Here is a 19,657-nt window from a genome sequence, read left to right as displayed (position 1 = left end):
AGTGTTATGCTGACGCCGGGTAGGCCAAAGTCCCTGCTGCTGCCATCGGTCTCCCAGCAGGAACGGCTCCGAAAACTGCCTGTACAGGTAGGCCCCGACTTGCAATAATTTCCTATTGCGATGCGAGTGGTGGAACCGAACCCCATCGTAAGTAGGGGTCTACGTGTAGAATCTATTTTTAAATTAATTTCTCTTGCAGTGAGGAGTTTGATGGTCAATTCAATTAATTAATCATTAGTTTCTACATGCAGAACACACAAAGAATTGTTTTTCCACATTAAGTGAGTCATGGTCATTTGAGCTAACTACTTTCTTTTAACACCAAATATAGAAGTGTCCTTGAGTAATCAGTGACCAAAACTCTTGTCCCATTCTTGTAAAAATTCAGCTCAACTGTTTTGGTGGTTGAGTTGAAGAACTTATTCAACTCTTCAGGTTTTTGGATCACACTGAAAGAACAGTGCTGAACAATGAGCTGGTGCAAGAACAAAAGAAGTTGAAGCCACTAAAACTTCCCTGCAGTGGTTTCCCAAGAGGTCATGCCAATGTTCTTTTGGCATAAGTTGATTGCCAATCAATTAAAATCATTTATTTAATATAAGGGGGGGGGGGTCTTTATTTTTTCAATTAGAAACTAGTTTGTATTAGCAGTTTCTGCTTGATAGAAGTATTTCATTTCTTTATTCAAATTTCCTTCCCAGTGACCGTGTATGTCATTGGTCTTGGTTCCAACAATGACACGAGTTGCTTTTCTATAATTTTATTGACAATTTTCTTCACAATGCCTGGCAGAACGGACTCTTCTGGCACCATTCCCCAGGAGCCTTTATCTTCCAGAAATCTTGGATTGTATTTATTGTAAATAGAACTGAGTTTAATTTTCAGTCATCTATTGGCAAAATTTGCAGTGTAAGATGGCTAGGTAGTGCTAAATAATGGGAATGCAGGCAACTGTTCTTGCATCTTCCAAATTGCAGTCTAACTTCCAATCTTGGTGCCGTCTTGAGCGCATCTGGATGCCACCTTGAGCCCATCTGGATGCCACCTTGAGCCCATCTGGATGCCACCTTGAGCCCATCTGGGTGCCACCTTGAGCCCATCTGGGTGCCACCGTGCGCCCACCTGGGTGCCACCGTGCGCCCACCTGGGTGCCACCGTGCGCCCACCTGGGTGCCACCGTGCGCCCACCTGGGTGCCACCGTGCGCCCACCTGGGTGCCACCGTGCGCCCACCTGGGTGCCACCGTGCGCCCACCTGGGTGCCACCGTGCGCCCACCTGGGTGCCACCGTGCGCCCACCTGGGTGCCACCGTGCGCCCACCTGGGTGCCACCGTGCGCCCACCTGGGTGCCACCGTGCGCCCACCTGGGTGCCACCGTGCGCCCACCTGGGTGCCACCGTGCGCCCACCTGGGTGCCACCGTGCGCCCACCTGGGTGCCACCGTGCGCCCACCTGGGTGCCACCGTGCGCCCACCTGGGTGCCACCGTGCGCCCACCTGGGTGCCACCGTGCGCCCACCTGGGTGCCACCGTGCGCCCACCTGGGTGCCACCGTGCGCCCACCTGGGTGCCACCGTGCGCCCACCTGGGTGCCACCGTGCGCCCACCTGGGTGCCACCGTGCGCCCACCTGGGTGCCACCGTGCGCCCACCTGGGTGCCACCGTGCGCCCACCTGGGTGCCACCGTGCGCCCACCTGGGTGCCACCGTGCGCCCACCTGGGTGCCACCGTGCGCCCACCTGGGTGCCACCGTGCGCCCACCTGGGTGCCACCGTGCGCCCACCTGGGTGCCACCGTGCGCCCACCTGGGTGCCACCGTGCGCCCACCTGGGTGCCACCGTGCGCCCACCTGGGTGCCACCGTGCGCCCACCTGGGTGCCACCGTGCGCCCATCTTGTCTATGTAATTTGATTCTGAATCAATCTAATGAAATTTTCAGCTCCTTAAACATGTTTTGTCAATCCTGGCTAAACTCTACCTCAGTTTCATTTCATTTGCTAATGAATCTGAACTATATATAAATGGCATGGATGAAAAAGTAGGTGGTTGGTTTAATAAGTTTGCAGATGATAGAAAGATTGGTGAAGACATGGATAGTTTGGAGGATTATCGAGGAATATAACAAAATGTAGCTAAGTTATATTTCGGGCAGAGAAATGGCAGATGGAACTTAATCAGGATGTGTGAGGTGATGCATTACAGGAGTCCACGTGCAAGGAGAATGTACAGAATAATGGCAGGGCTCTTCAAAGCATTAATGTGCAGAGGCATCGGTGGGGGGGTGGTCTGGGTCCATAGCTCATTGAAGGTGGCCACACAAGTAAATGGGGTGGTAAAGAAAGGATACCGCCTCCCCCTCGCTTCTGCCCAGTCCGGGGTCTCTGCCTGCCTCACTCGACCGAGTGACATCACGACAACGTGAGCAGGAAAGGGCTTTGGCAAATACTAGAGCGCCTCGGATGCCCCGCAAAGTTCCTCAACATGGTTATCCAACTGCACGAAAACCAACAAGGTTGGGTCAGATACAGCAATGAGCTCTATGAACCCTTCTCCATTAACAATGGCGTGAAGCAAGGCTGCATTCTCGCACCAATCCTCTTTTCAATCTTTTTCAGCATGATGCTGAACCAAGCCATGAAAGACCTCAACAATGAAGACGCTGTTTACATCCAGTACCGCACGGATGGCAATCTCTTCAATCTGAGGCGCCTGCGAGCTCACACCAAGACACAAGAGCAACTTGTCCGTGAACTACTCTTTGCAGACGATGCCGCTTTAGTTGCCCATTCAGAGCCAGCTCTTCAGCGCTTCACGTCCTGTTTTGTGGAAACTGCCAAAATGTTTGGCCTGGAAGTCAGCCTGAAGAAAACTGAGGTCCTCCATCAGCCAGCTCCCCACCATGACTACCAGCCCCCCCACATCTCCATCGGGCACACAAAACTCAAAATGGTCAACCAGTTTACCTATCTCGGCTGCACCACTTCATCGGATGCAAGGATCGACAACAAGATAGACAACAGACTCGCCAAGGCAAATAGCGCCTTTGAAAGACTACACAAAAGAGTCTGGAAAAACAACCAACTGAAAAACCTCACAAAGATTAGCATATACAGAGCCGTTGTCATATCCACACTCCTGTTCGGCTCCGAATCATGGGTCCTCTACCGGCATCACCTACGGCTCCTAGAACGCTTCCACCAATGTTGTCTCCGCTCCATCCTCAACATTCATTGGACCGACTTCATCCCTAACATCGAAGTACTTGAGATGGCAGAGGCCGACAGCATCTAATCCACGCTGCTGAAGATCCAACTGCGCTGGGTAGGTCACGTCTCCAGAATGGAGGACCATCGTCTTCCCAAGATCATGTTATATGGCGAGCTCTCCACTGGCCATTGTGTCAGAGGTGCACCAAAGAAGAGGTACAAGGACTGCCTAAAGAAATCTCTTGGTGCCTGCCACATTGACCACAGCCAATGGGCTGATATCACCTCAAACCATGCATCTTGGCGTCTCACAGTTCGGCGGGCAGCAACCTCCTTTGAAGAAGACCGCAGAGCCCACCTCACTGACAAAAGACAAAGGAAGAAAAACCCAACACCCAACCCCAACCAACCAATTTTCCCCTGCAACCGCTGCAAGCGCAGCGGACTTGTCAGCCACAAACGAGCCTGCAGCTGACGTGGACATTTACCCCTCCATAAATCTTCGTCTGCGAAGCCAAGCCAAAGAAAGAAAAAAAAAGGATAAGGTATGCTTGGCTTCATTTGATGGTGCATTGAGTATAAAAGTAAGGAAGTCAAAATGGCGGTGCTTCCGGAGCTCGTGTAATGGCACCACTGGTGTGGACCCAGGGAGAATGGGGAGCTGAGACACAGCGCTCTCCTGCAGAGTCCAACTGCCAACAACTCTCTGTGCTTTAAACGACCTGTTAAAGGAGCTGACTGTTTAAAAATCCTGTGACCGGGGATCTGGGTGCAAGAGGGCAGTGCCTGTGTTTTTCAGTGGTGCCGAGGGGTTGCAGACTCCGGATGAGGAACGGACAGGCACGAGCCACCAGTAACCTGGAGAACAGCCCAGTGTTGTGAAGGAAAAGCAGAAGAGACAACTCTGAGGATGGTAATTATAGTGATGGACCACCAAGGGGCTCTGTGGCGGAAGGACACACAGGCGAGGAACCCACACATGCTGCAGGCTGCTGGCGACTGGCTCGTGAGAACCGGGTCTTAGAACTGGGGTTTGAGAGGATGCCGAGGACAAGGAGGGCTTCCAAAAGGCCCTAGGTGCTGAAGGCTTTCTCATTGTATGGGAAGTTTGGATCCAGGATTGGGTTGTCGATAGTTTGAACTGAACTGTCTTCTTCAGGCTGCAGGTGTGCTGGAAGTGAATCCACAGACGCTCGGTGACTTCTCAGGGGGATTCTCTTTTGTTTCTCTTTCTCCTTCTGTAAGGAGGCTCTGGGCAATGCTCGTGGCAGATTCAAGGTCATTTTGTGCAATATTAATGCATTACATTAAATAAACCAATTTCCTGATAATAGTCTAATTCTGCTTTATTATAGCCTAATAAATAAGATCTAATCTGAAGTCGCATTGCAGTTATGTAGATCTTTGGTTAGTCAATGCTTGGAATACTGCGAATAATTCTGGTTGCCCCCCCCCCGACAGGATGCTTGTGGAGGTCTTGGAGAGATGCAAAGGTGATTGACCAGGAAGTTGCCTTGTTTAGAGGATATGAGATTGGGTAAACTTGGGTTATTTCCTCCAGAGCATAGGAGGCTGAGGGGAAAAGCTGATCGAAGTTTATATAACTATTAAAGGTATTAATAGGGTGGATAATGAGAACCTTTCACCTGGAGTAAAAGCATCACCTTCTAGAGTATATGTGTTTCAGGTGAGAGGAGAAAAGGCATTTAAGGGAGATGTACACATACACAGTGGGAGGTGCCTGGGGTAGTGGTGGAAGCAGGTACAATAGTATTAAAGAAGCTTCTGGATAATTGTCAAAGGAGAGATCTACCAAGTACAAGCAGTAGAGTTTGTTTGATTTTGACTTGCTCAACGTAGACACATGGGCTGAAGGGCTTGTTCCTGAGCTGCACTCTTTGTTCTGACATGTTCTATACCTTTGAGATAGAAGGAAAGCATTTAGAAAATAACAAAGATAATATCTTTTTTATGCTCATCCTCCTACTGTCTATTGAAAAAGATGAACATGGGAACAATTTTTAGTGTATCTGTTGAAAATGTAATACTACTAAGATTATCATGGAAGTAATTATTTCTACATTTCACTTGCAACAAAGAATCACAAGTTTCCTTGAGCTTTAACGTTCCCTTTTCAAAAAAAAACCCGATTTACACTGAAAGCTGAAATTCAAAAGAGAGAATTCTGCACCTGAACACAAAATTTTGAGTAAGTAAACTTTATTTTCTTTCCATTGTCGTCATTTTTGTCAGCAGTTATTTTTATTTGTTACTTAATTATTGAGCCCCTATGCAGAAAATAGTTGATAATCTGTTGGAGCTGCATCACCACTGTGAAGGGAGGGAATTAAAGGTAGCTATCAGGTTTAATTTTATGTGCAGAAAAACCGCAGTTGAGGGACTTCAGAATAATGCTCATTCTACATGATAGATTTCCAGGAAAAAATATAATAGCATTTTCCAAATGCTTTTGTCTAGTGTCCCCTGGGGGGACATTATTAAGCAGCGTAGACATTGGCTGTGTTAGCTGAGCTCAGTTATTCTACTTTTACTGCCATTGATCTCCCTGAATATACAGGGGGAAAGAATCTCCTGAATCCCGATCTTGATCATTATTCAGTGACTTGTTGGAAATTGTCGACTGATAATTATATTTGGAAAACAGTCTTGATGTTTTAAAAAGTATTGGCAGTAAGTGTCTGATAAGAGCCACTACCTTCAGGTACAGTCGGGGAAATGGAGGAGGAAGTCTATTTGTTGGGAGAGATTTGAAAGTCGACAATCAATTCATAATTGTGTAGATTCTTGGCATTTCAATTTTGAATTTGCACAGGATAACTGGAATGATGGATACGGAAAGATCGAAATCTGGTTCATTTTAATGTGGGGAAGAAGAGCACTACATTGACCTTGAGTCTGATTACACTATTAGGTGGCTGGATTTATTCTATATACTTCCCTCACTGAATAATGATCAAGATACTGAAGGATTCTTCCCCTACAGGACCAAGGTATCAGGGCCTGTAATATCAGAAACCGTTTCCATAGCGGTTTGCAGCAGCAAACTCGGTGGGCGAAGGATCCTTGAGGACAATGGCCAGAGAGCATGGTCTTGAAACAGACCACTGCGGGGCAATTCTGCGTCACTCTGGCTGTCGTGCCTCGCACTCCGCCAGGCTCAGTGACGTGGGACCCAGAGGGAGGCGCTTGTCCTGGGCAAGCACTCGCCTCCAAGTCCTTGCCCTGGCACGTGGTGCCTAAAGCTGAAAAGCTACAAGGCACCATGTTCATCTTCACTTGCAAAAGGATGGGTCATGGATGGATGGAACATCAGGACAAGAATGAAAAGATAAATCATGGATTTTGCTTGGAGCTAAGAGGCTGGACTAAAAGGTGGTCAAATCCAGCAGTCATTGGCACTTGTCAAGGTGACTATGGTATAGATGGCTACAGATTATGTAATCTGATGGGTACTTGTGCTTGGATCATGGTTAATACAAACAGAAAATTCTGGAAAGAATTACTGAGTTGGGCAGCATCTGGAGTAGGAATCAATGTTTCCAGTTAATTCATTTTTTATCAGAACCAGGAAAAGTTGGACAATCTTTTAAATTGCAAAAAAGAGAAAAGGGTGGTAAGAATGAAGGAAATGTCTATCATAGGGTGTCAACCCTGGATCAGGGGTGTAATTGTGAGGATGATATCCATGTGAGTAAGATATCCATGTATTAAAGGACCCATCTCGCCTGACTCTCCTCTTCCCCCTTTCATCGGGCAGAAGGAACAGGAATTTGAAGTGTGAACCTTCAGATTCAATGATGGTTTCTTTCCCATTATAAGACTCGTAAATGTACCACTCATTGTTTTTTTTTAAATGCCCTTGGTCTGTTCTAACTCATTTACTTCCTGGCTCTGTCTTGTGCTACTATACCCTGGACTCTTTGAATGTCGTGATATTTTCATTATTGCATTATCTGCTTTACTTGAGTTGACTTGCCTCAATAGTACACAGAACAAAGCTTTTTGTTGTATTTCAGTACTTGACAATAAACATTAGTAGCTAAATGTACTCAGCTAAGTGTTAATTCCTGACATGAGGGTCCAGATTGTTTTTGTTTCCTTGTAGTTTTAGCTTTCTTTATGTATTTTTTTTTGTTATAGACCAAATTACAGAAAGTTTACAAGCATATCAGTCTATGGAACTTGTTGCTACAGGACCCTCTGGAAGTGAAGTTGTTGGGTGTATTTAAGGAAGAGGTTGGCAGGTATTTGATAAGTCAGAGCATCAAGGATTACGGGGAGAATGCCAGGGAATGGGGCTGAGTGGGAGGATGGATCAGCTCATGATTAGAATGGTGGAGCAGACTCTGGGCCTACTTCTGCTCCTAAATATTGTGATTTTACTCGTATGCTGTTCCTCCAGCATTTCTGTATTTTTAACTATAGTCCAGCTGTTTCTTTGCCTTGTCTGTTTGCAGGTTTCTTGTCTGAAGTGGCTCAGACTAGTTTACATGTAAAAATAAAAGCATGCGGTCAAGTTCCTTTGTTAGTTACTTATCTGGGGTTGCTTGCCTGCCTGCTGGCTGGTTCATGCTGGCCCTGTCTGACCTCTACTCTCATGAACATCTAATAAAATGGCTGTAACCATAAGATTTTTGTCTCATTCTTCTGGACATCATCTCAGCTCCAGTGCTAATGACCTTGTAAATTCAATCTCCAAGTAGTTTGTATGTTATATTAAAAAAAAGAATGTCATAATGTGTGAGAAGTACTTTCTGCCTCTTGCAGAAGTTCCATGGCTTTAAATACAAACTTAACTAGATTTTAAAAATCTATGAAGCCAATGGGGGAATAGAATGACTGTTGACACCAAAGGCAAACCTCCCATCATTAGAATTACAAAGCCTATGCTCCTCTGGATTAACAGGTTGGCCAAGACAAGAAAAACAAAATAAAAACTGCCAGTACTGTAAATTTGAAAGAAAATGCTGGAAAAACTCAACAGATTGGGTAAAATCAGGGGGATGAACAAACAATTCATATTTTGGGTCAGAGACTTCTCATCTGCAAGACCAGGCACTTGCTCTACAGAGGGCTTCAAGTCCAAGAGATCATTTTGAGATGAGGCAAACCTGTAAACTCTCCAAGTATGAAAGTATATGCTGCACAACATTGCTTTCTTCTTGATCAATTATTTAGTCTGATAAAGCATTTCCAAGGTGCTTGTTTCATTTTGTGGCAGCATCTGCAATTGATCTTGATGCTTTTAAGGTGAAGGAATGAAAATATTTCAGGGTTTCTGCTTTGAATGACATCTAGTGATACCAGCATGTTTTTTTTTTAAATGGTAGCACAACTATGGTGTCAACTATGGGCAACTCAGAATGAATGTTGCCAGATGTATACAGGTACGATATTGAATGTCGAACCAAAAACTGCCACTTGTGAGAGGCAGAGGGAGGGAGGAAAGGAAGGAGTTATTTGCTCCTTTTAAACTTGCATCCTACTAAATTGGCAGTTCAGCGTCCCAGGATAAGAATGGGGGTTTGGCTTTTCACACTTGACCACTCCTAACTGAGACACCAAATGCTTTCACACTTGCAAGGTTAGGACTGCTACCTTCCACGTCATGACATCGAGTGATGGTGGATCTGCCCTATGATCTTGAATATAATTAATAACAAACTTTTATGTACAGCACAGTACAAGCCTTTCAGCCCCTGTTGTTGTGCCGACCTTTATAAGGGACAATGAGAAGGTGCAAGCAATAAATAGCAATAGTGGGAAAGTTGGTGGCTTTTTCCTACAGTCTTTATAAATTGTGCACTATAATGCTACCAACTTTCCTCACACTTTTTTTTTAAAATTGACTGCTCTTGCTATTTATTCACTGTCTGCCTCTCTCTCTTCCTCTCCCCATCCCCATGCAAAGCTTATGCTTTCATTTTAATCTTTACCTAAACACAAAAACTTGGGTCATTTCAATCCCACAATTCAACACACTTGAACGATTGTAACGCCAGCGACTGCAGACACCAGGGATTGTCCTAGGGGTTCGAGGCTGTCAATTCCCAGTATGAGATTACATCATCCGATGCCGGCATTATCTGATTTCGCTTTCACACTAGACACTTTAAAGGCTGATTGGCCATTAATTCCTGGGATCACATGCAAGTGTGAAAGGGGCTAGTATATCCAGCTCAAGTACAGATTGATGCACTTCCAGGAAGGTAATTATAGTCTGTTGACCACAGTGAGAACAAGTTTTAGAATTCTGAATCTGAAGGCTATCTGAAATGTATGTACCAGAACAGGAAAAGTCCAGAAACTTGCTATTGACTCAACTGTAATAAAGTTGGATTAATTGCATATCCAGTTGAGGGTTTATTTGCATTCATGCATATTAATTCACTTTGCCTTCCCACAAGGTGATTTGAATACATGCTTGCTCATACCAATGCTCTCTCATTTGCCATAATCTTTACGTTTGAATCTAGGTACTGTGAATAGGCTATACAAACTTTCAGCCAGCATTTACTCCAGATACTGGAAGGTTAACATGCTAATAAAGTTGAACGGGTATTTTTCAGCCTATCCATTTCTGCTCTATAAACCTTGTCATCCAGAGGCTATGTTGAGAGATTAAATGTTGCTTGTGATTTACCAGCACATGAAGAACTTTTTAAATCCAGTGTTTCTTTTCAAACTTTGAAGTAATTTTTGATGCAATAACTGCTATGATACTTGCATTGAAGTTAATAAATTATACATGTGTTCTAGATAGAAAGTGTTCATTAATCTTTCATAATTTTTCTATATGAAAAGTACAGTAAAACCATTATCTGGAGGCCAAAAAGGAAAATAAAAGAATAAATAATAGTTTAAAATTATAAAAATAATTGTTCTTTGAAGTAATACACAAACTTTTGGCGAAGATGGGAACAAATGTTCACCCAACAAAGGGGCTTGGTCATTCTTTGCGTGGTAGCAGCTGTTGTGTTTGAATAAAATGGCATCTCCCAGAATGAAAAACTAGTTGATCGCCCTAGGGGCGACTCTCAAAGTGTGTCCTTATCCCTGCTTGGTAAGAGTCTTTGTTAGTAAAATATTAAGTATATTAATTAGTAAGGCATTATCTGGGGGGGGGGGGGGGGGTGGGCAGTGGGTGGTTAATTATGATGGCAGCATAGTCGTGTAGAGGTCAATGCAATGTTGTTACAGTGCCAACAACTGGTTCAAATTCAAATTATGGGAATTACCTGATTAAAATTAACTTCAACATAATTAAGGATTACAATACTGATTTTTTTTTTCCAAATTACATTTTGCACTCTTTTAAACTGTTTATTCTTAATGCTGGTGTATTAGTCAGGCATTGAAAAAGTGAGCCTCAAGCAAATGGGAAACTCACTTATCCGGTATCTACCAATCCCTATAGGTACTGGATACCAGGGATGTTACTGTAATTCTATTTTTTATCAATTTTCTGCAATAAAGTAGGTTACTGAATAACAATTCAAATCAGAAGCACCATCAATTTTTCCCTTAACGAACATTTTTGTTTGAGTATGGTAAAATTACAGGTGTTATGAAGGTGAAATTTGGTACGTCCATGACTCAATGTTTTTAATTTTTGTCTTCTAAATTTGGATTTGTAAGGTAGATCTCACAAAGCAATCGGAGCATTATTTTAAATATTGATACTTGTGGTATGGCAGTATTATGGCAAGTCAGTACTTAATTTATTTTCATGAACTAGTCATGAAATTTGGTGTTTTTTGGCAACATCGTAGTGCAAGCTTTCTTATTATAACCATCTTACAACATTACTATTAAAAAATAAATATGGTAGTGTATGAAAAGTAAGGCAGTGTCTTTGATTCATTGATTATTCAGGAATCTGATGGCAGCAGGGAAGAAGCTGTCCTTGTGCTATGGAGTGCTCATCTTTAGGCTCCTGTATCTCCTTCCTGATTGGAGCACTGAAAAGAGGGCATGGCCTGTACTGTGAGGGTCCTTGATGATTGAGACTGCTTAAGAACCATCAGTCCTTAATGGAGTGGACTAATCTGAATGATGGTGCTGGCCAAGTTTGCCTTTTCCAGTCCTGTGCATTGGCATCCCCATACCAGACGGTGATGCAACTAGTCAGAATGGAGAAATTTGCAAGTCTTTTAAATCTCCTCAAATTCCATACAAATTGCAGCCACTGGCAAGCTGCCTTCGTGATTGCATCGACATGGAGGCCCCAGGATAGATCTTCAGACATGTTGACGACACCTAGGAATTTGGTGTTGACCCCCCCCCCAATGAGAGCTGATTCGTGTTCTCCTGATCAGAAGTCCACGATCAGTTCCTTAGTTTTGCTAATATTGTGTGCGGGTCGTTAGGACACCACTCAACTCGCTGATCCACCTCATTGCTGTCTGATTTGTAGATGGCATTTAAATTGTGCCTACCCACACCAATGTAGATGTGGGAGAGTAGAGCAGTGGGCTAAGCAAGCAAGTCAAGGGTCCATTTGGAGGGAGGTGCAGAGGCCCAGGTTTTGAAGCTTGGTGACACCCTGCATACATACAGCATGGTAGCAGGCCCTTCTGGCCCAGGAGTCCATACCGCCAAATACCTCAATTCACCAACAACATATCTATTATTTTCTCAATTTGATATGTTTTCCTGTTCTGACTCCAAAATGCCCCCTTTGATTTCCTCTTGCTATCAATGGTTGCCTCAACATTGGGATCTCTCTTAAAATTCAAACTATATGCATTTGTTACCTCCTGTCCCCTTAACATACAGTTGTCACATCCATCTGTTTATTAAATTTTGACTAACTTTGGCTTGGTGTTGATTTTTCCCCCTGCTTATTTGTAAGAATTTCTAAGATACAATTTTGCCTTTTCACAAAGATAAGTTGTCATTTGTTAAGTACAAAATATTCACCTGATATTTGGATAAATTAGTTGAATAAAGGGTTAAAATTAATTGAATAAAGGGTTAAAATTAGTTGAATAAAGGGTTAAAATTGTTAATTTTAATTTGGTTAACATTTTCAATGATAGGAAGGGTTTTACCTGTGTCCTGAAGTGTGTCCACTACCTTTTGCAGGGCCTTTTGCTCAGGTGCATTGGAGTCCCCATACCAGACCGCTGTGCAGCTGGGCAGCACATTTTCTATGGAAATTTTTCAGGGTTTCCAATGTCATGCCAAACTTCCGCAAACTCCTGAGGAAGCAGAGGCGCTGACGTGCTTTCTTCACAATGCCATTGGTGTGTTGGGTCCAGGAGAGATCCTCTGAGATAGTGTATCTCAAGAACTTAAATGTGTTCACCCTCTCCACCTTGAATCCCCCTATTATATTAGACTTTGCCATTTAGTGGCTTGTAGCAGCAAAATTGTAGATTGCATTTATTCCCCACATACTTTTTCCTTGGCTGCACCAAGATTCAGTCTTCTTCTTTAGCATACAAGTCCAACAGCTGGTGTGTGTCAATCAGCAACATTTTACTGAGGCCACCTCATTACACTGGAAGCCCAACAAATTTAAGCAGACTAAAATCTGCCTTCCACCAAAATGATATTCCAGCAGCATTTAATGTTTCTCATTTTGCATACCTTGCAGCACCCCAGAGATCAGAAAATTCTGTTATGCATCTGCTCAAAACAAACCTCAACATTTCCCAGATATGATCAAAAGAACAAGCCATAAAGAGAGGCTTAATCATATCTGTATTTCACTTCTCTTGAGGTAGCATGGGTTGGAGTGAGATTCTAACTTTCCGAGCTGATGGGTTCCTACAATGCTATTTTACAAAGTGGCTTTAATCGTCTGCCTGGGGTACAATTCCATTAGAATTAATTATGTCCCTTTCCTGCAGCACCTTCAATATGTTCTGTGCCAACCACTACTTGACTGCAAAAACTTGATGACAAAGGACAGATAACATGGCAAGGTCCATAATAAATGGAATGTTACGTGGAAACGAGACTTGGTTCATGCTTTGCAGCTTCGGGGACAGGTTTACCTCAGTATGAAGTGACACGTTTGCATACTTTGGTTCAGTGCATTGCTTGATTCAGCCATGTATAATTTTTTTTAAATGACCATCTGGGCAATGTTCATTTTGATTTTCTGCTCTATTTTTTTTGGGGAGGTGTGTGAATTTGAAACCTTTTAGATAGGTTCCAGCTTGGATTGCTAGTACAGTGAGCATGTTACCCTTGATGACCAGTTTATTATCAGAGTGCCATGGCCACTGTTCCAATTTTTGTTTAACTTTAGCTGTCCACTCCAGCCATTTCCTTCTGTACACCCCAGCACCTTCAGGTAGTCAGAACAGAAGCTCTATCAGGCCTGTTCCCAGAGAACAATGTCTCACTCTTCCTGCAGTTGACTGGCTCAGAGGCGACCTAAAGCTGGTTGCAGATGCTGTCATTCTGAATGCTAATCATAGATCTGATCAGAAAATGTTGACCTCATCCTCGGACAGGGAGGCTTTGATCTGAGTGCTCCCATTGCCTGACATTGTCACCTCTTGTGTCTGCATTCTTCCTGGTGTATTCAGCAATAGGTTTTGTGCAGTGCACAAACAAGATAGAATTGGGAGTAATCTTGCATGACTCCAGACTTGAAGCTTAATATGAACTACATTCCCAATGCCTGTGTAGACCAGTTGACGTGTTATAATTCTGTGATTTGTTCATCCTGCAAATTAATCCAAACCACGTAGAGTTTGAATGGCTGCCTTTATCATACTGTTTTAGTTTTAATATTGTGCTAGGTGAAGTGGTGTTCTATGCCTTGGGTGTTTTGTGATTAGTAAGAGATTACTTAAGATGGTATGTGAGTGGAAAGGAAAAGGCTGAGAATCACTGATCTATGGGGAATCAATTCAATTGATGTATAGTTCAGCTGCACAAATCAAGGAGATCTCTAGTGTAATCTTTGGTCTATTTTCACCTGATTTCTTGGCTTCATTGCTGTTGGGCACAATATGTACTAAACCTAGTCTAGTTCCTCAATTGGGTTTTATATTTCAGGACGACTGGAAAACAAAAGATCTAGTTCTTTACATAATACTGTGGGTCATAGCTGGTTTGGCACCCCTTACTCCACCTCACACAGACCACAGGGGTGGGGTGATGTCGAATCACGACATTTTTTCTGGTATGGCGCCAGTAATCTGCTGTAGGATAATCCATTGAGAGCCTGTAGCATTTTGGTGTGATTCCTTTGAACGTAGCCAGAGCTCAATGGTTCAGTCATATTTTGCAGTTCGGCACCCAAAAGTGGATAAACAGGCCCATGTTACCAGACAGTACAGGAAAGGAGGGACATTTGGCAAGGATAGTTTAAGGTTGAGGGATGTCGTGTTTCTGTAAAAGTATTCCACAAAAACCTTTCCATTCATTTTTAAACAAAAACAATGAAGTACAGTTCATTAATTTGAAATCACTCTCAAATTGCCCAGTATTGTTTAACATTCAACAAAAAGAAATCAAACTATCAACAGACAGTAATGCATGTTGAAATCTGATATGACTTCCTATTGCCAAAACAAAAAAAGATTGAACGATTTTTTTTGGAAATGGTTTTCTCCTTGAGCTAAACCTTTTTCTTCATTTTTCTTTGGCTTCTGAAGTGGAAGAACTCAAAACCTGTAACTATTCGGAACTCAGCAGGTCACACAACATCCATGAAAAGCAGTGTTTTGGGCCTGAACTCCAGTATTGGATAAGTGGTGTTTGAGGGGGAGGGTGGGTGGGGGGGGGGGAGAGGAGTGGGAGCAGATACAGGCTTGCAGAGTCGTTCACCTGTAAGCCTGTTCTTCTCCTCCCCAATCTTGGGGATTTGCCCAATCTTTGGTTGGCCTGAAATAGGGCTCAGTTAACATCACCTGCCTCTTGCTGAATGACCTGCTGAATTCCTTCAGCACTTTGGTGCATTGTTTTCACCCTCCAGTATCTGCAGATTCCTCTAACTATTCTGCATGTTATTGATATCACTCAACCTATCTGTGCTCTGTAAAAAAAAAAAAAAATAAAAGTCGAGTGACTTTTAAATGCAAGACTTTTTGCATTTTACTTTGCCAACTAATATTTCAATGTTCAGTAAAATCTCTTGTATCAGGAATTCAAGCAACTGGCAACCCCAAGAAACTGGCAAAGCGATTTGAGAGAATTAAATAAAATTAAGATAAATAAAAATTTATTTAAATTAAGAGTTTAAAACTGAAAGAGTAAATGTTCTCCAAGGCCATAAAACAACCCCTTGGTGAAGATAGGACCAAACATTCAGGCAGTGGAGTGCCCTGGTTTGCCCTGGCTGCATCAGCTATTTGAATAAGGTTTCAATAAAGTTGTATTTGAATAAAATAGCATCAACCTAGTTGAAGAGTCCTCTGCTGCCACTCACTGATGGATGACTCTCCCAAAGTGTCTCCTTATCCCTGTCTAGTAAAAGTTTTTATTTTTATTAGTATTATTAATTATATTAGTACAGTTTTATCTGTAAACTTGGGAGGGGGTGGTTAATTATGGTGACATCACAGTTAGTGTAACGCTGTTAAACGTCCAGTGACTGGGGTTAGAATTTAAATGTTGTAAGTTACCTGATTAAAGTGAACTTTACATAATTAAGGAGTACAATACTTTTTTTTTCCAACTCACCACATTTTGCACTGTCTATTGTCTTTTAAGCAGTTTATTCTCAATTCAGACTTGTTAGTTAGGCATTTTAAGAGTGTGTCTCCGGCCACTGGAAAATTTGAATGTCCAGCATCCACAATCCTCGTATGTTCCGGATACTGGGGATTTTACTGTATTGACCAAATTGAATTTCTCGAAACTTCAGAAATCATGCAACAAATATCTATTCATATGGCCTCCTATCTATAATCTGTAACCATTAATTACTATTGTTCTGGTTTGGTTCCAAAGATGCTGAAATTTTTTGAACCTGAAGACTGACTTCAGGACTGTATGCTTATACCACTCCTGTTCATGCAACTGACCCATGACTGCAACACCAGATCCAACTCTAGCACAGCCATCTAGTGTGCAGATGACGTGACAGTACCTGGCCTTATTAGCAACAGGCTGAGGACAAGCACTTAGAGGCACAAGGACAGCTTCTTCCCCTATGCCTTCAGATTTATGAATGAACGATGAACCACAGATGCTGCCTTACTTTGACTTTTCGAGCCACAGAACAACGAATTTCATGACTTGTTCATGACGATAAATTCTGATTTGGATTTAATATATATACATGTAGGACAAGTATTTCATCCACACAAATAAAAAAAAAATATATTGTTTTGTGCATGACATTCTCAGATGGTTGGTGTGAGCCGTTCCTTTGGTCGTTCAGCATTCTCCGTGGCAGGGGGAAGAAGCTATTCCTCAGCCTGGTGGTGTTGGCTCTGATCCTCTTGGATCTCCTCCCCGACGGGAGCAGCTGAAAGATGCTGAAGGAGTCTGTACACCCTGCACACAGCATCTAACCTGTAGCTGCAATCACAGCAGCATTTCTAACAAATTTCTTTAGAATTTGACCTGGTTAATTTACTTTGTACTATTTAGATCACTTTATTATTGCTGCATATTTGTTGTAGTTTTTTTAAAATTATATATTCTTCAAAGATTTTTTTGTCATTTTTTGATGGAATCTAAATGCTGTATTTCCATCAGTTCCTGCAACGCCATAGTTAAAAGAAGTCTGAGTTCCAGGATTTAGTTTGGATCAAAATTATTGAGACTGCTGCAACTTGTATGTTTTGACAAGTTTTAATTTTTAAAATTTAGTCCTACAATACAGTAACAGGCCCATTTGGCCCACAAACCCATCTGGCAATAACACCCAATTGACCTACAACCCTGGTTCATTTTTCAATGATAGGAGGAAACCGCAGCCCCCGGGTATATGCAGACTCCTTACAGCGCGCCACTGGAACCCCATTTCTGATCATGAGCACTGGAACAGGGTTGTGCTAAACATTATGATAACTGTACTGCCTGTTTTAGTGACAAATGCACAGAAAGATCAAACTGATATCTTTAAGACTAACAAACTTCGAAATTCTGATGTTTTGACTTTGTTATAATGATCTGATTTTTTCTTTTCCCCCTCTCTATGCAGTTTCCTAAGTTCTGCCTTGGCCTGGAATAGATGGCAGACAATGTCATCAACTAACAACATAGCACAAGCACGGAAGATGGTAGAACAGCTGAGGATTGAGGCAGGCATTGAACGAATCAAGGTGAGTTAATTTAAGGAGAATTGTAAGATTTGAGTGGTTTTGGTTGGGCATTGGTTACTCATTAAAGATTCATTCATGGAAGACTAAAAATAATTATGATTTTTTTATTCAACTACCTGCTCCCAAAGGCTTGACTCTGATGGGAAAGAATCTCATGGCATCTGTTGGGTGATTTATCCTCAGTGGATATTACAGCATTATGGTTGCCATTGTCATCTAGCACAGAAATGGCTCTTTTGGCCCACTGTGCCCATCCAAATATCCAGAACCCATCTATACTAATACCATTTTTCCAACATTGGGCATATGTTTTGGGAGTGCAAGTGATCGGCCAAATCTATTTTTGAGAAAGTCCCTGAATCCGTTATCTACTTGAGAGTATTTCAGATTTCTGGATGGAAATGATCCTGCAACTCAAGGTAAACCTATTCCTCTAGTTTTAGATACTTCTATTCTGAGGGAAAGTTTCTAACTATTTCCTCCTCAAGTTTCCCATCTATGCCCTTTATAGTTATGTCCTTTTATCAAGTCTCCCCTCGGCATCCTCTGCTCTATGGAAAACAAACTTGCCCTACCCATTTCTCTTCGTAACTGAAGTGCTATCAGGTAATACCATGATGGTTTTCCTCTCCATCCTTTTGGATAATGAGCAAAACAAAACAGTCCTCATGTGGCCAACTTGGTATGCTTTTTTTTTTAAAGATACACCATAACCTCCCTGGTCTTGTATTCTGTACCTTGGTTGAAGAAGTATGCCAGGTACTTCCTTCATCACTTTGCATCTTCTGTGATTATTGGACTCGTAAACTAAAGTTTCTCTGTTCTTCAATACTCTAAGGCTCAGCCATGCATTGTGCCTCACCTCACACTTGAATTTAATTTCATCTGCCATTGCTCTACTCATCTTATGAACTGATCTTTTATCCTGTAGCCAACCCTATAGCTTGTCTTGGTCAATCAAACTAAAAATTTAGTAGTGGGAATATCACAATCTAGTAGAATTTATCATGGTAAGATTCCAATTAACCAGTCTCATTGTTTTGGAGATCCCAATAGTTCGGCATCTGGCTTACCTGTGCCTGTTTTCACACTCATTTTAAACTCCTTGGTTCCCCTTTCAATGTTCCCTTTGAATTCGATGGTATTTCATCTTTTTGTCCTTAAACTCCCACTGGATCCCACTTTCCCATGCTCCCTTTGAACACACTGTTCACTAGAAAATCTACACTACTACTGTTTAATTTCCTCTTTTAAATATATTACTAATGTATTAATATGAATAAAATTCCAATGCTAGAGAAGTGCCCAGGGTGCCTGATTTTCAGAGTTTTACTGCATGAGAGAAAATGTAGGAAATACTCAGCAGATTGGGCAATATCTGGAAAATGAAAAATAGGCTGCTGACCAGAATATTAACTTTCAGAATGTCAGGTCATCAACAGAAATTTCCAGTAGTTTGTTTTTTGCAGTTTGAATTTCCATCAACTCTAGTATTTGGCTTTTAGAGCTCAGTCCTGCTCTCACTCATGATCTATTGTGCTTTCCAGAAATAAAAATCACCTGATTTCTGATCAAGAGGGATTTAAGATGATTTTAAACTATTGTTGAAATAAAGGTTATTTGTCAAGTGAGATCAACTCCGAAGAAGCTGCAGCTAAGGCAGGCAGCCACTCTGATTTGAATTTATTATTTATTCATTTGGTGAACTTTTAGAACTATTGAAAGAATCTACTGTATTGTCACATTAAATGCAGTGATTATTACAACTTTCCTTGATTGTTCCCTCACTCTTTTACTAACTATACCAAAAAGATAGAATAATCAGGAATGATAACAGCTAATTTTCTTCTGCAAGTCAAGTCAATAGTAGCACCATTGTTAAGCTCAGGCTGAAGATGGTGATTTAAGTATTCGTCATCTGCATAATTTGTTCCAAAATTTGTACTGAACTTGAGTGGATACTCCTTTTATGATTGCAAACTGAACTTAAGTTTCCATGCATATTGTATTTTTTCACACTGAATTCCAGCAACAACCCATTTGTAGTTTTATAGACGCTGACCTCCAGTCCATCTGGCATCTTGTCAATAACTCAATGTCAATGCAAATGTTCTGAGAACCAGACAGATGGAGAGGATTGTAGCCAGAGAACATAGGTAATCAAATGGCTTTCATATGCACTGCATTTCTG

General features: G+C 42.1%; 1 protein-coding gene across 1 annotated transcript in view; it reads left to right on the top strand.

Annotated features, from left to right (window-relative positions):
• The window catches only part of LOC138758725 (guanine nucleotide-binding protein G(I)/G(S)/G(O) subunit gamma-7-like), a 78,814-nt gene that overhangs the window by 52,091 nt on the left and 7,066 nt on the right, over nt 1-19,657 (top strand). Inside the window, exon 4 of the mRNA XM_069928062.1 lies at nt 17,346-17,466. Within this exon, the coding sequence (XP_069784163.1) occupies nt 17,346-17,466 (121 nt within the window). The remainder of the gene's footprint in view (nt 1-17,345; nt 17,467-19,657) is intronic.

The sequence above is a fragment of the Narcine bancroftii genome, chromosome 3, assembly GCF_036971445.1.
Source record: "Narcine bancroftii isolate sNarBan1 chromosome 3, sNarBan1.hap1, whole genome shotgun sequence".
Lineage (NCBI taxonomy): Eukaryota > Metazoa > Chordata > Chondrichthyes > Torpediniformes > Narcinidae > Narcine > Narcine bancroftii.
The sequence above is the reverse complement of the archived record's forward strand: the minus strand, read 5'-3'. Positions and strand labels throughout refer to the sequence as shown.